General features: G+C 42.8%; 1 protein-coding gene across 3 annotated transcripts in view; it reads right to left on the reverse strand.

Moving 5' to 3' along the window:
- The window catches only part of pcsk5b (proprotein convertase subtilisin/kexin type 5b), an 80,784-nt gene extending 59,294 nt beyond the window's left edge, over positions 1-21,490 (reverse strand). For 2 of the 3 annotated variants that reach the window (XM_065951473.1, XM_065951471.1), the window contains exons 1-2: positions 20,820-21,489; positions 11,061-11,165 (exon numbers count right to left, since the gene is read on the reverse strand). In XM_065951473.1, coding sequence (XP_065807545.1) covers positions 11,061-11,165; positions 20,820-20,999 — 285 coding nt within the window. In that variant the 5' untranslated portion in view covers positions 21,000-21,489. Of the gene's footprint in view, positions 1-11,060; positions 11,166-20,819 lie in introns of all 3 variants that reach the window. The other variant, XM_065951470.1, reaches the window with a different exon arrangement.
- Between the last annotated feature and the right edge of the window lie 469 nt (positions 21,491-21,959).

Below are 21,959 nucleotides of genomic sequence, written 5' to 3' on the forward strand. Positions count from 1 at the left end.
ACACAGAAGATGAAGTGCCTGTGATCCGAAAGCATGATCTATGTCTTGATGACATATCTCTAAGGTTTCCTTTTTACCAACTGAAAGTTAAAAATGTGTAAGCAGACTCAAGTACTCCAGTTCATTTTATGTTATTCCCTTTAATGTGTGAGTCCTCAACAGAGCCAGTACAAAGCTCTGCCATCATCACGCCAAGGGACTGGAACGAAGAAGTAGAGAACCGGGTCCAGCCAGTTTCATCCATTGACATCATTTGACTTTACTTAACGATTTCTTTATCAACGCCTTCCACTAAGTGCTGCGTGCCTTAAAAAACAATGATGTCACACTATAGCAAGGAGTCATCATGGCCAACAGGAGACATTGGGTCCACACTGGCAACATGCTGAAACATGTGTCGACGCAGCACAGCATTAATTATAAAGGAGTACCATGTGACACAACGCATACAGGCCAGGCTTAACGACAGATTCTTTCTTTGACTTGAGACCTAGGAGAAAATGAATGCTGAGCATATATTCTCTCATTTGGGATTAGGGATCGACAAAGAATTGGATCGGTAAGCAGATATCAATATCAATAAATAAAAACTCCTTCATTCCCATCCCTAGTTACGCTTTTGTGTTTCTACATTGATTCAGCAACAGAGTAATGTTTGTGTCCTAAACTCCTGATGTATAATTAGACACTTTGTTATTGTGTTTTACTACGGACACACATGAGTCACAGTGTGTAATCACAGCAGGAGCTCCACATACACATTCAAGACATGCACACAGACAGACACACACACACACACACACACACACTGCTGTTCCTCCTTGAAGCCTACTAAGTTACACATCGCCGCCGCCTCGTCCCCGCTGCACCTCTGTCAATACCTTGCATGGCCAATCAGAAACGTGATAACTACTGAAACGTTCCCAATCTTGGTGTTCTAGGATTTTTGTTATTGTTCCTGTGATATTGAAAAGGGTATTCATAAAGTTGGATTATTCAAAAAATCGTATCAAAGTTTGAAATTCTGGTATGGTGACAACCCGAGTCATCAATGTGAAACCCACGTACTGGTGGGAGACGTTCTACACTTCTACAATTCACTTAGCAGACGCTTTTATCCAAAGCGACGTACATCAGAGAGTAAGAACAACACAAGCAAGGATCTAGAAAAAAGGGAACAATGTCAGTAAGAGCAAACGATCAGCTTTGAGTCTGATTGGACACACAGGTGCTGACAGGAAGTGACCAGAGGCAAAGCACAACATTGAGGGCAGTTCTTGAGAGCTCTAATCTGTATAGAAACCATCTTATAAGTCATCGTTATCAAACAAAAACCATCGTCACAACCATCATCATTATCAATGATATGGAGACCATCATCATTAAGTTAGTAGATATTCATAAAGAGCTGGGTCTTTAGCTTTTTCTTAAAGGTGCAGAGGGACTCTGCAGATCACATGGAGTTTGGAAGTTCATTCCACCACCGGGGGGCGACAGAGGAGAAGAGTCCAGTCAGAGACTTAGGACCCTGTTGTGAATGTTGGATCAGACGCCTTTCATTGGCAGAGCGTAGAGGGGGGAGGGAGTGTAGACCTGGATCAGAGAGTTAAAGTAAGGAGGAGACGTTTCTGTGTCTGTTTTGTAAGCGAGCAGCAGAGTTTTAAATTTGATGCGAGCAGTAACTGGGAGCCAGTGTGAGGAGATGAACACTGGTTCTGGCTCAGATGTAGCTGCAGAAGAGGAATGCACGGACCATTTTGACAGAGGTAGTCAGAGACAAAGTGTAAAGGGGCATACATATCCTGCCTTAAAAGGTCAGTGTAAAAGGGGCTGGATAAAGCCAGTGACATATGTGAGGATGTTACGGCTCTCATCTCTAAAGCCCTTCTGTCAGTTCGTTTCTCTCCGTCTGCAAAAATGAACAGACTATTACATGGACACAGGTCGTAAATGTCTCAGAGCGAACATCAATCTCTCAAATGTTACAGGCTTGCTTAAAGGCTCAAGGCATTCCTCAGCAGGAATCTCCCTCCCACTTTCAGACCCAGATTTTTTTTTTCCGTCTTTCAAAATCAACATTGCTGGATCTGGACGAGAGCTGGACCAGCTTGTTCGGCCCTTAAGTCCTCTTTTATTTTTTTTATTTTAAACCCTGCATTTGTGTGTTTAATCTAGTGGAAGACCTGCAGACTTCACACGTCTGAAAAGACTCCAGGAGAGGTTCTACATGTGCCAATAATACAATATGAGTGGGTATAAAAGTGGGACAACACATGGGGGGGGGGGGGGGGGGGGCATCTTTGAAGCTGCAGGAGAGCATCCTGAGATGTAAAGGATTCTGTAATGAATGATTCATGGATATTTTAAGATGGGAGCATGCACATAAACTTGTTTTTGTGACAGCGAGGTCGCCGTCTGCATTAAAAATCCTTCTTATTGCTTGAAGATTAAAGCATGTTTTTGATGAATTGTTGTGGAGCTGCTGCTTATTTTTACTTTATTTCAAAGAGTTTGCCGCCACATGAAAGTGTCTCGATGTACACAGGATCTACAGACAAAAAAAACAGATGATCAATAGAATAATTTTCACAGTAAAAAAAAAAAAAGTGTTTTTTGTTACGTTTCTCAGTTTGAAAAAAACCAGCTGCAGAGACGTAAGGGAACAATGTCCGACTGTAAAGGCGAAGCATTTCTCCACATCGATACAGCTCCAAGCAGCAGGCGCAGAGTGGAGAGGAGAGGAGAGGAGAGGAGAGGAGGAGGAAGAAGAAAAAAAAAAAGCTGACAAAATGAGTGCAGAGTGATTATCTGGTCTCATGCACTGAAACAATCTGCCAGGCTCCCGGGAGAGTTGGAGAGGGAGGCAACGAGATGAGATAAGACGGAGAAGAGGAGAGGGTGATAAAGAGCTGAAGAGAACAACTCCCCGGAGAGTCGATAAAAAAAAAATTTAAAAAAGGAGAGAGAGAGAGAGAGAGAGAGAGAGAGAGAGAGAGAGAGACCGAGCTGGAAGGGGAAGGGAAAAACAAATTGCAAAAGCCAAAAAAAAAAAAAAAAGACAGCAAGTGAAGAGAGCCAGATTGATTTTATGAATAATATTGATTTAATAACTCAAGTATGTCGCTCTTTATGGATCATGAAGGAGGGAGAGAGTGAAGAAAAGGGTTCTGGGGATGACGTCATTTAGAAATCAAGAGCTCCCTTTTTTGGGGGGGAAGAGGAGAAATGGCAAAGCAGAAACAGAAACAGACAAAATGAGCAGAGATTTTTCATCCGTCTGTTACAACTTCAACTTCTGTAAAGACCCTCGGCTTCAAAGCAACCCCTTCACACTACCATGAGAACAACCTCGTCCTCAGGAGCCGTGCGTGCATATCTCTGCAGAGCCACTTTGTGTTGTCATTACAATTAGCGTATGTTAGCGTAGCATCAACCACAATCTTTGATCAGCGGTGTAACTCTCAGCCGCTCTGTTTTCTAACTTGGTAAAAATCTGGGGACACTGAATGCATCACTGGCTCACATTTTCAGCACCAATCCTCTCCGCCGCTCGTTCTCCTACGGCTGGACGAAACGGAGCGAAGCCTTTACAGATGGCGAGGAAGAGAAATGGATTCTCTGAGGTTGGATACCAATTAGTGTGTAGTTCACCCCCAGATGTCTCCGACAAGAAGCGAGGACTGAAAAGACGAGGGGAAGATTTTCTAATGAACACAGATATGAAACAATGTGACGTTTTCAGACTCTGAAGTCTAAAGGTTTTATTATCGACATGTACGTGATATCAACATAGTAACCTTTTTTAGACGGCTTTGCAAAAGTGCACACAATGCACACGTCTCTGGTGGACGTTCTGGGTAATGCTTCTCATGTTTTACCTGCAGCAGCAGAAACCCTGCAAGTCTTCATTCATCTAATGCAGTTTGATCCAGATGCTCGATGGCTGTCTGACATTTCATTTTCTATCTTTTCAGATTTTCATTTATCTGAATACTTTCAAGAGTCCATGAGCTGAAACTTTTCCCATATTTCATTTTGAAAAAAAAAGGAGAAGTTGGGTTTATCTGGTAAAGCAGAGAGATATATCTCAGTCTGTTGTGCAGTAACAGATGTTGAGATGCTGACAGACTTTCACACCTCTCGTTCTTATTATGATTCCACATCCTCTGTTTTCAGAAGTTTAACAGAAGGGATGACACGGCTCAAGCCCAAAGGAAATCACTCCACAAACTGTGACCAACAACATTAACTGGAGAATGAGGGAGGTGGAAAATTGAATAAGTCCGATGGTTTCAGTATAAACCACTGTGCTGATGTTTGCATATATAAACAACTCAAGAATCCCTGTTCAGTTTAGGGGTGATACAGCAGAAATAAATTAGAAGTGACTCCTCGTGTGATGAAATTATAAATATGCTGACCTGGTGTCATGTATGTGTATTTTGAATAAAAAATAAAATGACGCTTTAAACAGATTTCTCTGTCGATGTGACTCACTGCCAATGACACGAATGACTTAAACAAAAGTTTATTTTCCAAACAAGAAGATGACAGCAGGATAAAAGAAGAAGAATGGGGGCGCAGGTAGCCTAGTGGTTAGTGTGCTCGCCCCATGTACAGAGGCTACAGTCCTCCAAGTGGCCCGGGTTCAAATCTCATGTCTGGCTCCTTTTCCGCATTTTAGTCCCCAAACTCTCTCGTTCCCTGACTTCCGACTGTCCTCTCTCTAAATGAAGGCATAAAATAATAAAAAATAAAAAGAAGAAGAAGAGAGCAGGATGTCACACAGCGGTGAAAAGACGTTGAAGACAAGAAAAGAGAGAATGACCAAGCAAGCTAGCAGAGTGAACATCCCTGCAGATATCATTCAGAAGTATATCAATAATTGCATCCATCTTACAAAGGTCGTTTCTACAACGGGCTGTAGGCGCGAGCAGTGTCTCTTTGCCAATAAATAGCATGTTTTCTTTGACGGCGAGCCATGACAGCACGGTGTGTGTTTTACAACGGTGCAGTTGAACTCAGGGTCCGTCTTTGGACGCCAAAACGCTGAATTCCACTGAATTCCTACATAATGTCGCTTTAAGAGATGAAGACATTAAATGCTGTAAATTACGATGATCGTGCACTTTGTATTCTTCAACTAGTAAGACATCGTAATGTGTCCTTATTACGTGGTCGTCTTTCAATAAACCGATAATCACACGGTGGCTTTGTGGTGACATTACCCGGTGTTGTTGGGCAGCTATCACGCATCATATCATATCATATCGCGTCATGTTGAAACCCTTGTGATAACAAACTTGTATTTCTAAGTGAGGAGATCATTCAGGAACAAAAACAAGGGGGGGTTGAATGTGGTTTTTTTTAGTTCAGATTTCATCTCTAATAGAAATGTGTAACTGTATTTACATTGGCGTGCCACTTCTGTTTTCATACTTGTACAGCTTTGCCTGTCCTACTTAAAAAAACTTTGATCCATTATCTGCAGGATGATCTGAGACGGATGAAGAGATCAACAGTTTTTTAAAAGCTATCGATGCTACCTTAAGGCAACGCTATCCTTTGTTGTCCCTGCTAAAGTAAAACACTCACTACTATCAGCCGTCAGTTAACCACATCAGAAGTGTCTCGCGGCTGCCAACACCCCCTCTCTCCAAACAAAAAGACAATATTACCCTCTGTTATTGCTTATAAAACTTGCCCATGTAATACTGCCTTTGTTTTGGTGCCAATCCGCCGGCGGGCTCTGAGGCATGACGTTTGGATCTGCTCCATTCTTTTAAACTCACAGCCTGGTGGAGCAGAGGAATGATCTGCGAGCACCTGTACCTCCCCTGCCAGCTTTCTTTTTTTCCTCCACTCTTCTATCTTTCACTTTTTTTCATCTCACTGGTTTCATTCCAGTGTCGTCTTCTTCTTCTCTGCAGATGCCCATTTTTCTCTCTGGTTCCCACTCCAACCCCCTTTTTCCTCCCTCCCTCCCTCCTTTCCTTTCTCTCTCTCTCTCTCTCGCTGTCTCTCTCGCTGTCTCTCGCTCGCTCTCTGTGTGTAAGGGTTTGCAGGTGGCTCTCGCTGGCTGGGTCAGTAACCAGGGGAAACTGGGGAAGAGTTCATTTCAATAGAACAAATGGGAACAAATTGATCCACTCTCGCTGCTGGTTTTTTTTTTTTTTTTTTTGGAGTTACGTTGAAAAAGGAGGCTGAACGCTGTGAGGTCATATGCCACTACAGCACAACACCCAAAAAATAACCTTTGGACAGACGTTTAGACGCCCGTTCCTCGACTCTCTTCAAGTGCAGAGCAGAACCTCGGGCTAAAGTTGAACAGCTTCAGCAGACAGTTTGAGCCCCCGTGGTGCTGCGTTAGTCAGGTGTTCTTATCGGGGCGTAAAGTAACGGTTCATCTGTTTCAACTAATTCAAGGCAAGAACAGATTCTGTGACTCTTTTGAGACACCTGTACCTGGGATTGTGTGGAGAACACCTGTGTGTGTTTAAATCGCCCCCCTCAGGTAATGAGTAGAACACAAGCTCGATCTGTGGCGACTGTCCTCTTCTTAAAAACATGCTCATGAACACAGGGAGCTTTAAGGGCGGTTCGGTTAGGAGTTTAAAAAAAAAGGAGCCATGTAGATTCATTGCATCCTTTTTGAATGTCTCTGTGGATTAGAGGTAAAACAAAATATCGATAGGGCGATATGTTGTCGTCCTGACTTGTGTGATACAATTATCAAATCCTTGAAGCCAAATATCAAGATGTATTTTTTTTTTTTAATACAGTACTTTACTTTCTGTTTGAATTCAACCCTGCTTATATTTCAAAATAAGGTAAGGACCTTCTGTTATATCAAAGGTTAAGACATTAACTTAACCACGGAAAAGGGAACTTGTTACGGATCAAAAAACCTAAAGAAAACAGCCCAATGGAACGGATCATAAGGTGGATATTAGTTTTGACTCGTCAGCTGAGCCGTCTGAGTTGAAATGAGACATTCAAAGGTGCTGCAGAGTCTTTCTTTCCCGTCACTGTGACTACAGGGAGACACTGAGGAGGTTTATCCACTGTGCACCCAAAAAGATAAAATAGTATGAGATTAATGGTGATTTAAAAAAAGGCTGGTAGCCTAGTGATCCTCCAAGCAGGCGGCCCGGGATCGAATCCAACCTGTGGCTGCTTTCCCATATGTGGTTCCCCACACTCTCTCTCTCCCTGATTCCTCCACTTTCCTTTCTATTAATGAAGTCACAAAAGGCCCCAAAATAAAAACCTTTAAAAATCAGGGAGAGAGAGAGAGAGTGGAGTATGACATGTGGGAGGGAAACCACAGGTCGCCTGCTTGGAGGACTGCAGCCTCCATACTACGTACTTGGGGCCCACGCTCAAGCCACTACGCTACCTTCGTCCCCTCCTAAAATTTTAAGAGGCATTTTGTATTCTTAAAATATCCAGATATATATTATCGCAAATATCTCTTATTAGAATTACAGAATCGCTGTATCATGATCAAATCAGTAACATAGGCCAAGCACTCAGTATCCATCAATGGTCTGCAGGATGGAGCAGGTCAGAAGTATATTAAATACTCAAAAAGTGAATCCATGACACTGTTTTTAATTGAGTGCTTCGAAGTTGATTTGAGCTCATTAATGTAGTTTTGCTTTTTTCTAGAATATCTTCCTTTTGTGAGATGACTCGTCGTAAACATCAGAAAATAGTTCAAATTAAATTTGATTTGAAAATCTATTTTGTGTTTCAGTGAACCCCGGGGAGGATTCAGCTGCAGACCACACCTGGCTCTCACTTTCCCTGCACACGTCTGGATAAATGACTTTGAGTAATCAAGCGTCCTGCTAAGTGAAAGTGGCTGGAATCACCACGCTGCTGCAACAGACAGACAGACAGACAGACAGACAGACAGACAGACAGACAGACAGACACACAGACAGACACACACACACACACAGACAGACTGACAGGAGTTCAGTTCAGCAGTCTTCTTTCTCCACTAATCTCTGCGCAGACTTCAGAAGGAGTATTTAAAAAAGGAGAAATAACCACTCTACTAGTCTAATTGTTGTTTACAGTCCACTCCAAATTGCTGGAAATAGTTTTTTGCTTGAAATAGATGAAAACAAAGCAGACTGTAAAAAACAACAACAACACAGTGCAGAGCTGCAGCAGGAAAGTCTGCGGCTGTCAACATTCTCCAGAGTCTCTCCGTATGAATGAGTCATGTCTGCACGTCAGTACAGCTGAGCAAGGTGCTGCTACAGACACACAAAATATCTCCTCATGTAGGTTTGTGTACGCTTCAGTGTTTATCCAGCTCTGCATGGGTCTGTAAACCTTTCTGTGTTCTAACCTCTCTTGATCCTAGTTTGAGCACGTGTCTGCTCGTGGAGCTTATTAGAAACATGCAGAGGCTTTTTAGGTCGGGTACAATCACTTCTATCTGAACCACTTCTCTTGCCCGCTTCCATCGCTGCAACACCTGTTGACCTGATAACTGCTCTCATATCTGGCAAACCGAGGGGCGTCCAAAACGGCCGTGTGGGTGTACATTAAAACTGCCTACAGCGACCAGAATCTAAAGTTAGAAGGAGGACATACTGGCTGCTGCATTGTTGTCAGAGAAGCACTTCAACATTGCATGTTTCCTTCATGTCTGATCATACAGTGAGGTCATCTTATTTGAGTTTTTGATAAAATACGACTGTGGCTGGTCCCATTTTGCAGCAAAAGAACAAATGAAGAAGATATTCAAAAAAGCAGAAACAGTTCGATAAGTTGATTTAAAGGTGAGAAATAAAAACGTTATCCGACGTCCTTAAGTCTTTAAAGGCTAAAAGTCCTAAATTAAATGACTGTAAAAGTTTTTTGTTTTTTTTTAAAAAAGGAACGATAAGACACATGCAGCCGTTATGACGACACTCTCTTCAGGTCAAAGGTCGCCGTAGCTTCATTCACAATAATTGCTCTTTGACCCGAGGCTCAAGCAAAACTGCAGCTATAGGCCACTGCCATAAAGCGGTAATCTCTGCTGTGCTGCATCACCATGGTAACACGCCTGCCAATAACTACTGTGGATGGCAGGGTGCGCCTTTCATGGCACCGCTACACCCATCTGACTCACTCGCTCGCTCGCTCGCTCACACACACAAACACACACGGCTGTCATTATTACAAAACCTGATTGCAAAACATCATTAGCAGCGTGCCAAAGTGTGCCGGTGCCAAAACGAGACATCATGTGGATCCCACAGACAGGTCGGCAGAGCGAGACACACTTGGAGCTCCTTTTCCTCTTCTGCCGTCTTATTTCTCTACATCTTTCCCCTCTCCATGTCTGTCTTCCTCTCCTCCATTGTTACAGCTCCTTTTCTTCCCTTAACCTCTCCTCTCTGATCTACTCCTCTAAAATCTCAGCCTCTCAGCCAGCTGGCATCGGGACGCAAAACCTTCTTCCACCGTGGCACCGTGTCAGGCCCGAGAGAGAGCGAGAGAAACCAAAGGCTGAGAGGGAGAGAGAGAGGGTGATGAGTACGCTAAAAGCAACAGTGAGAAAAGAAGAAGAGGGAAGGGAAAAGAAGAAGAGGGGTGACAGGTAAGGACCGCAGGTGGATAAAGAAAAAGCTGAGTGGACAAGGGGAAAAGAGTACAGAGGAAAGGAAATCGAAAAAGAACCAAGGAGATAGAGGACAACAAGACAAGTGGATGACAGAGTTTGACAGGCACTATCTTGAATTTCCTCTTTGTTTCTCTTGTCATTTGGAAACTGTTTAAAAAAGTGACCCACTTAAACAAACATCCACAGTTTGTGTTGTCGAGTACACGTTGGACAAAACTTCTCCTGGATCGTGAGGTTTTTAATCAAGATTCACAGACGACTCGAGGGGGAAACTAGGTTAACGACTCAAGATGTGTGTCGTCCTTGATCATGAGCATGCTAATGATCCACAGAGTCTTCAATATGTAGCTCCGTCCAGCAGATAGTTTAGAAACTGAAGAAGCCTTTGAGAGGAGGAGAGGTGAAACGTCTTCAAGATCTTCAACCAGTCCGGTCGTCTTTGGATCAAGCTTCATATCTCTCATTTATAACAATTCATTAGTTAGAGCTGCTTCAAGTGCAGCAAGACATGTCAGACAAACTGAATTCATTCTGCAATGTTAGATCCTCATAAACACTGTGTCCCTAAAACTCATTGTTGTTCAGGTCTTATCTGCAACAAGAACAAGAAGCATACATCCTTCAGACCTGTGCTTAAAACGACTTCTCAAACCGAGCATGGAGCTGCTGTGAAAGAGCCATCGTGTTAAAGCATTGAAGGCATATTCCATTAAAGATAACTGAATAAATGACTACATACATGTCTAAATGTGACATAAGGCAGAGATCTGTTTAGACTATTTCAGAAAGCATGCCTGAACATTTCTTCTAAAATTCTGGACGAAATGTTAAATTGCTCTTTCACACATGATGTCGCTCACATTGGGGTAGATTCTCCCTGTGGGAGGAGAGGATGGGGGGTCTTAGGAGGCCGTTAACAAGAACGGTGCAGAATAGGTGGACTTGGGGCGCCGGGTGGCCTAGTGGTTAACGTGAGCGCCACATGTAGGGAAGACGTAGTCCTCAAAGCAGGCGGCCCAGGTTCCTGAACGTGGAACCTGTTCAGGAACAGTGGCTCCTTTCCTGAATGTCATTGCCCACTCTCTCTCTCTCTCTCTGATTTCTGACTCTTTTCACTGTCCTATATCTACAGAAAGGCATAAAAAGCCCAGAAATAATCCTTTTTTTTTTTTTTATTAAAGGAGGACGAAGCGACAAAGTCTGACACTTTCATGACAGTTGTTCTCTTTCTATCAATGCAATATGTAAATGGACACGTTCCCAATATCATGAGAGAGTATAAAGCAGCTTCAACGTCAGCACCGGTTGCACGTTTCATCGTCACCCCTCTCCCCACTCGCTCACGGTCAGTTTCCTTGAATATTACCTGCTGCATTGCTTTTTTTTAAATTTCTAACCTGTCATTCACCAAACAGTACATCACGCTTACCTTTGGCTCCATGGAGATGAAACTATGGCGACCACGACTCGACAAAGTCGACCTCTTGATGGTCCGGCTATGGAAGAAGTGATAGTGGTCTTTGAGATCCCCAATCTGAAAAACAATTATACAGATGTTAGGGTTAATGAACTGTTTCTGTGTGATAACAGACACATCAAACATACACCTGACAGATACTGCACACATTACAGGTGGGTGTAACAACTGATACAACATAGTGTCTCTATATTTTGTGTGCCAATATAATATTGTCTCATGGCCGGTAAGTATCTAGATTTTTATTATGTCGTCGTCCAAACATGTTTGTGTCCAGTTAAGGTTGATTAGACTGAAATACCAAAAGGTTTTTAACTCTGATCACAGTGTTGGTCAGTCAGTGGGCTTGACTCTCATCGTGTAGAAACAAAAAGACTGAAGTGAGATGAAGAGACTGAAAATGTTTTCTTATTTGACAAACTAGTTCTTAATGTAGTTTCATTTCGTGGACATAATATGAAGGTAAAAAAGTTAAATCCCAGTTTATAGTATCGCAATTCTGAGTATATCACAACATGTTCAAAGGCTTTATATGCGATTTTTTTGATCCAGCAGATGTCGCCCTTGAGCACCAGCATGAAACCAAAACAACTCGCGCTGCATTGTTGTGTTAGCATGCTAATGCTAGCGATCTTTATTATGCTGGTATCTTCACACTGCATGTAAATTTACCTGAAATGAGCGTGATCTAGAAACACAGTTAAGCAGTGAGTACAGTATGTTATTCTTCTTTTCTCTAGTCCCTCAATTAAACAACTTTTATACACGAGGGGAGGAGTCAGCCGGCCGTCCAGACGATGTAAACAAAGTGAAGATAGGACTCTGAAAACTCTGAAAACATCACAGACAGTGGGACTCGGGTGTTACACCCATTGTAGACAGTCATGACTCACAGTTATTTTCAGAGGATATAATTGATTTATATTACATTTACACGCATATAAAGCCTTTAAAATCGCAATAATATAGATTTGTGACTAAAATATTGTGATAATATCGTATCGTGGGGACTCTGGTGATTCCCACCCCTGATACACGAGTTCAGAGTTTATCACATCGATTATTTATGTGAAAAGTAAACTCTTGTTGTGAGTGACAGTGAGCCATCAGGGCTGAAGTACTCAATGAGTTCTAGAAAATACATGTGGAGATGTTAGAAGAAGCAGTAAAATAATGTGTTATGTTTGGTTAAGGTTTTCTGTGTTTAAGAAAAGTTTATTGAACAACATGGACAGAGAGACATGAAAACCCAGTCAGACTCTCACAAAGCGACAGAGAGATGTGGAGGACAGAGGATCCGCAGACAGACTGCAGGCTGCTGCAGGAAGCTGATTAGTTTTAATAATTGATAAAGACCACACAATCCCTTTAGATGATCAGACTGTCATGGCTGCCAAGGCTCCTGTGGTGTGTCACTGATCCACGACTGAGCACCACCTCCACCTCAGATCCCATCAGATCATCTTTCAGCTCAAAGCTCCTGCACACTTTCAGATACCACATGTTTAAAAATGTGTCGCTTTAATCTTCTATGGTATCAAGAAGCTCTGAAGCTTTTTTAAAAACCTACAGATCATCAAATTTTCACCCAAAGCTGCCTTTAAGGACGTGGGAGCTGCAGCTTTCCAGGTCAGAAAACACAAATACATTTTTTTTTTACATCTCAAAAGATGTAAAAGCTTCTGTTATGTCTCTAACAAACAGACAGAGAACAAAGGAGGGGATGCAGTTTAGACAGATTTGTGATGATGAAAACCGGGCATGAATGGGTGCCCAGTACTTCTATTTTTGTTGCCGTAGTATTGTTTTATTTTTATGGTATCATATCTTATCCAGTGTTTCCTCTACCTTTTGTTTAAGAAGGCGGCCTTCCACCCCATTCGACCACCGTGCAAATACTCAAACTCTGCTCACATGTTCCTACTGAGAGTCAGTTTTTGCCGTTTTCACACATGCACTCCTGAAAAAATCTGGATCATTTCAGGAGGACTTCAACGGGAATTCTCCTGACCTGGCTGTTCACATATGCTACTCACAGCGGGAAATTATCCCTGTCAGACAGGGGGAGGGGCTGGGGGTCTCCTGAGGTAAGACGTGATGTAAAAAAAACAATGCGGAAGTAGAGGACGAAGCAACAGAGTCCGCTACACGACGCTATAATGAGAATATTTGCCTTTATATCAATGCTATGTGTAATCCAATGGAATGACAACATCCACAAAAGAGAGGAGAACAACAAACTGACGAACAGAAAACAGAATGCAGACGTTTAATTAGAGCACGGAGATCGTAGTGGTCGCGTGCAGACACACTGTATATAAACGTCATTCTCTTTCTATTGGCTCAAATTGAAATCTCCGGATTATATGCTGCTGCGTTCAGACATCAGCTCACTCAGACTTTCTGCGGATAAAATACTAGAGGCCTGGAAAGAAACAAGACTGCGCGAAAAATGCGGCTGTTTGCGTTCACACATAGCCTAAAGCCAAATCTCTGGAGTTTTTCAGGAGATTTCCGTATGTGTGAAAAGGGTTTATGTGACAGACGGATCTCCTTTATGTCTCTGAGGCAGCGCCAGAATTTAGAAGTTTGGCTGAGTCTCTTTGCTGATTAAGTTACAACTGGTTATGTTTTCTTATACCATATTTTTCAGGCTTTTTTTTGAAGATATTGTCTTTGAAACATTCACGACACTGAGATGTGACATTTAATATTTTAACTGACACGCGCGCGTAAAGCATAGCTGCTCTTACAGCTAAAGGATGGAATAGACCAATACATGCATACTTGGCACTTGCTCACTTTGCCGACCCGGTGGTCCGCCTATACCACAGAAACATGCCACTCTATGAGAATCAGAAGCAATAAATTTCCACCAAACATGAAACATTATCTAAACACGCAGCACACATTACAGAGCCCGGAGGACTCGGATTAAAATGCATTCTGACATACAAAAAAAATGTGCCTCCATTATAGGCGGCTGCCACTTTGGATGCTTCTCATAGGTCTCAACAGGTCTCAACATATCGTGCTTCCACTGCCTATTTAATCTACCCGACATCTGCACTGCCATTAGCGAGCCACCCCTTCCCTGTAGGAGTGTCTGCCAACGACGAGCTGCTGGAAAAGCTCTGCACACAGAATTAAATACAAACCCTTTAAGCTCGGGTCTAAACTCCTGCCACAACGCTCCTCTCACAGTCGCAGCCACGAGCAAATCACTCACTTGTTCACAGCTACAGAGTGGCAATTTGAAAATCTCAATCTTTATCACAACTTCCTGATTTTATAAGTGCAGCTTCCTAACACATTATCTCTCACATTACCGCTGTTCAAATCTGTATATTTGTCTTTAATGTTATATGTGTAACTACAGATGCACCAATAGTGACAGTCACGGCTGATACTGATGTTTAAGATAACAAAAAAAGCCGATTGCTGATTCCAATCACAATGTGTTTTTCAATACGAGCCATGTGATTGGTTGTGTTTAAATTGATCTGTGTGGTCCCTCCTCTTAAAATGTAAATGTCTAATAAAGTCCATGTTGCTGATATTTCTCAGGGCGTGCTCACACTAGTCAATCAGAAGCACGCTTAAACCCTGAAGTCCAGTTCTTTTGACTGACTTGTGAGTGCTCTGAGCCGTGCTACCTTAGTCCTGGTACGCTTGGAAGGTTTGCTTTGGCACGGTACAGATCATGCACGATCACAATCATGGGTACACAACATGGAGAGCCTTCATTAAGGGAGAAATCCCAGAGTGTACTGGCTGTATCTGACTCAAAATAAGACACAAAGTTAGTAAAGCAGCTGTCTTGTTGTCTGTGTTGTTTTCAGATGTGCAGACGTGGACTCGACTGCGCGTCCCTTTTTTTTTTTTTTTTTTACCTGCCTTAAAACTGAGCAGGCTTCATAATCCCGTAAAGTCATGCATGTGTTGTATTACGACGTTATATGCTCAGGCCTGGTTAGTCCTGGAGCAGTGTGAGTGCAGACCAGCAGGGGAATGGAGAGAGAGGGGGGGTCAATCGAGCTTAAGCACGGTACGGGACAACTTTGCCTAGTGTGAGTGCGTCCTTAGAGACGGTGTAAGACTCCCACAATGTCGACATCATTTCTTTCACAACTGACCATGAAAACAAGTTTAGAGTTTGTCAAACAGGAGACTTCTTCTGCCAAATTAAAAAAAAATCCTCTGAATTAGCAGTCAGGTATACTAGTGTTAAAGTGATGTGACACCGGAGGCACCGGTAGCCTAGTGGTGAGTGCACTCTTAAGCTACAGGTCGAGTTTGAACCCTGGCCGCCCACTTGGAGGACTTTGTCTCTGTACATGTGACGCACATACTTATCAGTTATCACTAGACTACTGTCAACCCCGTTTTCATTGTTTTTACTTTTTATTTGTTCGTTTATTTCCAGACCTCCATACCTGAACTCTGATATTTAGGTGGTTATGTTTTACATTTTGAATGTCTCCTGGGTGTGGTTACAGGTTTCTACCACACCCACACATATCCCCTTTTTCATTTTCTTTATGTGCTTTGTTTTCTTTTATATCCTCCAGTGAAAATACAGAAATACTTCCATCCTGAACTTTGCTCTGTAAGTACGGCTTCAGCTGTAACTGTGGCAAGCTTTAACAACATGTGCTCAGAGAGGAAATTAAAGGGTTATATAGTGACAGCAAAAAAGTCCACATGGTGAATCATAAAAACTTCAGCATAACCTTTTGTAACTGAGAATTATGTTGAAAGAAATCTGGGAAGTGAAACCACTCTCTCTAGCAGTGATTAATGATGTCTTGCATCACTGGGTTTTTCTCTGGATTCATTAAACCTCCCTGTCTCTGGATGCAGAATCTACCAGGAATCTCTAAAAGAGATAAAACCTTACCATGGAAATCAATTAGAAGGGGTCAGAGTCTGGTCAGACCACCAAACTACAAGCTCCTACTTTTTTTCTCCTGAAAGTGTTGTGGGCCAGATACAGTGCCTTGCACAAGTATTCTTGTGTGTTGAGGTGTAACGACCTGCAAATTCAAATGACTCAATCGTGCTTTTTTACACAACAGAGCAGCTCATGAAGCAGACACCTGTTGGACACACGAGTCAACCAATAGGGCTTTCACTTGCAGAAAAACTCAATTTGCAGGATGAGCTGAATGTGTGTGAACGGATTTTTCGCTCGGACTTCACCCCTAGTATTTTTTCCGCAGCAAGTCCGAGTGAGCTGATGTGAGAACGCAGCAGGATGTTCTCAGCCAGGTGAGGAGAATATCCGGAGCAGTCCTCCTGAAATGATCTATATCTTTGTTAACATTTAGAAAAGTTCAAGGGGGAATACTTATCCAATACAAGGCTGTCAATACTTTGATAACTTTTGATACCGGGAGCTTTGAAAAGATATCTTCATTATTTCAAGAAGTTGTTTCCTAAGCTTATGAGAACGACAGAGCTTCAGTCATATTTTAAAACAAAATCAGCCGTGTGCAAAGGAGAGAGAGAGAGAGAGAGAGAGAGAGAGAGAGAGAGAGAGAGAGAGAGAGAGAGAGAGCGAGGTATAAATTGCACAAATATATTCGGAACATTTTGGCACAAAAACTTAGGCAACTTATTTGAGCAATTAAGTCAGTGTGCAGGAGTATGCTTGCACTTTTCTAATTAAAAACAAGAAATTACCCAATATAGGACTTCTATTTTTGTTGCACTGGTATCAAAACCTGTATCAATATAATTGATGATTGTTTAATTTGTAAATCTGTTATCATGACAACCTCAAACTACACAGGCTGAAAATCTCCAACGTTTTATGTCTAAAACATCCCTCGGTCAGATGTCTATCAAAGGCGCTGTCGACGTTGAACAAAAGTACAAAAATGCACATCACACATGACCATGAGAGCTCACACACTGCAGGACTGTGTGTCCACAGAAAAGTGAACTGAATTACAAAAAACACACACGTGCGTTTCCTGACTTCTCGCTTCATTGTGCAGATGCTGCAGTCTTACTTCAGCCATGTTGTTGAAGCGACATCAAGGTTAATGCTGATTTAATATTTACTGTTTTTACTTGTTCTTGCATACAAATGTGTGTAGGGCGATCTGATGCAGAGAGAGACCTTCTTCATTCGGGGCGTCATTGACGCAGACAGACATGTCAGGTTAACAAAAAAACTGAACTCCTTTCCTTCAAAACATCCTCAACCTGTAGCCCTCACACCGACAGGTTGAGAGGAGGAATTAAAATCATAATTATTAAAATTAGATAACTGAACTTTTCAAAGGAGATGATATTTGCTTGAATAAAAAAAATACTTTTAATTCCTGACGCTTTAATTCATCTTAATAATCTGTCCAAAAACAACCCCCCCAATGTGTCAGTACAAAAACCATAACCATATTGAAATACCATAGAATACCACAGACTGTATAAAAAGATGGACGACATGACAGCCCTCTCAAAAGTGAAGCCAAAACATTTGAAGCTCGCCCCAATGGCATCAATTACATTTTCTCAAACATGGTTTCTGTAACTAAAGTTCTTACATTATTCACTTTTCTGAGAAGTTTAAAATTTGTTGTCTGAGGGTAGAAAAAGGCGGAGTAACATCATGATTGACAGCTCTTTTGACGAACGAGGCTCCTCAGTTTCTGTGTGCGAACGAACACTTACACAAGAGTCATGGTACTTTCTATAACCGTGATGACTCTTTCAAGCCGATACAGGAATCTTTCATGTTTTGTTAGCTGAAGGGGGCGGGGCATCAATGCAGCAGCTCCACCCATTGATCTCTACTGCACTCGTCTCTTCAACGACTTCATCAGCCCAAGATGTCAGCAGCACATCACCGGGGGGGTACTTTGGCTTCATTTTTTGTACAACCTGGAGGAGGTGGCGACGTGACGTCCATCTCTATATACAGTACATCTTGTTACTGACACGTCTCTCCAGATCATCTCTCTCCCTCAAAAAAACTCCAAACGTAACACAACTGTGAACAGGAATCCACGTCTACAGCTTGTCACCTGATTTTGACTCAATTTAGGCCGTTGTCTTAGGCCGGGAAGGGGGGCCCCACGGCTAAGAGGATTAACCAGAAATCCACACACACGTTCTCTCCACGCAAACTATTTTCATCCATCATCCCCCCTTCTTCTCCTCCCTCTTCCTTCCATGTTGCTCTGAGTAGTTATCTCTTCTCCTCTTTTTCTCCTCGCCCCGTTGAGTCAACAGTACACCTCTTTCACCACTTTGCATCCATTCAAAACTTTTTGTTTTTTTAACCAGTCTTGTAAACTAAGTTTTTCTCCCTCAGCAGTTTCATCACCAATTTATTTTTCACATCCTTGATTAAAGTCCAAGTCGGGTTCTTAAATATATTAAAAAAGGAATCAAACATAATATCTGTTTTGATACCAGGCAGCGAAAATAGAAGTCCTTGGCAACCGATAAAATATTTGGAAATGTACATTTTGAATTACCAGAAATTGGAGGCCGACTTCTGCACACCATCTAAATTGCGCAAATACATTGTCGATGTTTAAACGTATTTTTGTTTGCATGCAGTTTATTCCTCTCCTGCTCGCGTGTCTATAAGATAAATGTCGTTTTTTGATTATACTGATGATAAAAATAGCAGAGATTGTATCATTTTGAATCATTGTGGTTTCCATTTGACAATCTTACTTTCTAAATGCAAAAATACGCCGGCAACGTTTAGAAAACTTGCGCAACATATTTGTGCAATTTAGACAATTTGAAGTTGATTTTCATCAACAGAAGCTCCAATGAGCCACGCTGTGCATTAAAACTCACTTAATGAATTTGATTGAGTCCTCTGTAAACTTCACTGCTTCACTGATATGAGGGTCTGTGTGTTTGGGGGGGGGGGATGATGGGGATGTCAGTACTCTTATCGGTCCCATGGGAGCGGCTTTCAGCTGACCCCTAAACCAGGAAGTGAAGTAAAACTCTTGTCTATGAGGTGTCAAAGTCCAATGAGCGCTCCATATTGAGATGGAAATTAGGGCGAGCGGTGGGGGGTTGGGGGGGCGACACTGCACTCCACAGGGGGATTCCTATTGGGGGCTGGTATGGAAAGGGGTGGGGGGTGGCGTGGGGGGGACTCTACACATTAGTTCCCGTCAAAGAGAGGGGATAAACGAGGCCATTAAGGGCCCGCTCTCTGGGGAGTATAGTGGGTGGGCGGGCTGGATAAGGCGAGGGGGGGGGGGTTCAATAGCTGTTGACTAGGCTACCCCACAACAACCTGTCAGAATGCCCCCCTCTGTTCCACGCCGTCTTCACGCCGAGGGGCTGGCAAGTGCAGGCTTGAACTGCCCACGTATTTCGGTCACGATACCCCCGGAGCATGTGTGGGGTCCGTGTTTGTGTGGCAGGATTTTCTTTTGTGCTCACAGAGCGCAAGGCGTTCTCTTTAAACTTTGTCAAAACACGTTTCCAATGTGGCCGGTTAAAGCCCTCCCCTCTCGGACCCCCGAGACGTCTGTTGATTGATAAAGTGACATAATGTGAACGGACGTCAAAAAATGTGTTTCCCCCTTTTTTCTGGACGGGAAATATTTCTACAGCTGTGGTGTTGGATCATTTCTCCTGGGCTCAGATTTGGCACATTCACATTTAAGAGGACAGAAAAGTAGAGGCATGTTGATGGTTGGTGATTTAAAAAATGTACTCTGTGCAATAATCATCACATACATTTAGTGAAATAGATTCTTTTTTTATTGCTGTAATACTTTTGTGTTGCTTTTCAGACTGCGCTGTCTTTTACATTTGTGCTTTTTAAAGTTTCTGTCTTTTATCTGTGCTGCTTAACTGCCTTTCCTTTCTTCATTTTGTGTCAATAAAGATCTTTCTATATCTTCTATTTAGTACTATTTTTTCCACTCCAGTAGTTGTGCTTCATTGTTCCAAAAGACACAGAGCTAAATTGACACATTAAATTTGGGAAAAGTGGCTAAAAATCCTCTTGAGAGTCCATCCTGAATGTGAGCTCAAAGGTGCTGTTTTTTAAAATCAGCTGAGACAGTGGGCTGAGAGACTCAAAACTTCTTGTGTCTTGTGCAATATTATGCGGCAAAAAAACACCAAGTCAAGTTTTGCACCTTAAAATTGTAAAGTTTCAGACTAAAGAATGAGCAGTCATGGTAGGTGTGGAGTGATTTTTTTCTAATAAACGGTACAAACACTAAATTACAAAAACGAACAACTTGAGAATCCGTGTCACTGTGGGGTCTTTTGGATGCCAAATCCAACACCGTAAACCAAACAGCACTGGCTGTCTCACTTAGTGTGTCAGATAGGAAGCAGGCACATGAGACTGCCGAGGCTGATAGTGGACTCCCTGAGGCTCCAGCCCTGCAACCTGAACATGAACCGGGGGGAACACAGCGAAGAGGCACCTGTTGTACCATCCTGCTCCGAAGTCTCCTCGGGTTTGTTCCCCTGCAGGTTGTCTCGTTTTGTTTGGCAAAGAGAGACATGTCGAGGTAGAGAATCACACACAAGGTTCATGGCTCTTGTTTGGACTTCAGACCTTTGACGTTTAACCCTTTAGTCTACCGTTTGTCCAACGTTACCAGATTAACCACCACTTTAAAAATGACACGCTTTTTTACGAGTTGACAAAGCAAAGAAATGACACACAAGACAAAAAGTTGGATGGAGCATATGGAGACCTACCTGTCCCATGTTCCTATAGCCATATTTATCCGCTATCCGCTCGGCCACCTCGGTTCCACCGCCTATCCTGACTGCCCAGTGGTTGGTGTAAATCCGAGCTTTGCACGGCGGGAGGGCGAAGCCGAGACTGAGCGCCAGGACGCACAGCAAGCTTCTTCTCCAAGCGCCGTTGCGGACCATCTTCCCCCACTTCTAACCCGACTCTTCTTCTTCTCCTCCACCACCTCCTCCTCAGCCGACCAGGCAAACAACCAAACTTCTCTTCTCGCTGAGAGAGACTCTCATAGAATCACAACTATCCGGTGCAGCAAAAAAAAAAAACACCGAGAGAGGGAGAGAAAGAGAGGGAGAGAGGGGGGGAAGGAACGGAGTACCTTATCCTCAAACCTCCGCTTTCCACATGGGAGACTTAGAAGTTTGCGTTTGCGTGTGCCCTCTCTCTCTCTCTCTCTCTCTCTCTCTCCTTTTTTTTTCCAACGCGGAGGAGGAGGAGGAAGTGTACGTGTCTGCGCGCCGTGCGTCTTTTGCGCGCCGTGCGTCTTTTTGCGCGCGAGTTCGTGTACGTCCTTGCTGAAAAGCCGATTTCTCTTCTCCGCGAACAAGTCGGATGTTGGTCGTTCAGCTCATCGGGCTTTCATGTGGCGAAATGGCTACAGCGCCCTCCCCACAAATAACTAGCTGACACTCTGGAGAGTAGAAACAACTAAAGCCGCGGGGTTTCCCTCCCGAGCTCCTCTGGGTCTTAAAGACACTCTTCTTGGATCCCCAGACACAGAAAGGGGGGGGGGGGTCGAGTTGGGGGCAAGAGAGCCACTTCTAGACCAATTAAACGAGCTTACCTCAGGAATTGATAAAATAAAGTTTAATAAATGTCCACAAAAAAATGGAAGTTATCCTGCTTAAAAAAAACAGTTAACATTTTCCGTTTTTTGTCACGCTCAATTAAACTACGGAAAGAGAAGAACATGTGAAACAGGTTGCTCTTTTTTATAGCTTAACAAGTCTGTGCATCTGTTCTTACTTCATTAGAAAACCGGCATTTTAAAACAATCCCCCCAAAAAGGTATCTTTTTAAACGAACACCAATGTTGGACCCTAACTCTGTTAAACATCATTTCATCAACCCACATGTAAAATATA

The sequence above is a fragment of the Labrus bergylta genome, chromosome 2, assembly GCF_963930695.1.
Source record: "Labrus bergylta chromosome 2, fLabBer1.1, whole genome shotgun sequence".
Classification (NCBI taxonomy): Eukaryota; Metazoa; Chordata; class Actinopteri; order Labriformes; family Labridae; genus Labrus; species Labrus bergylta.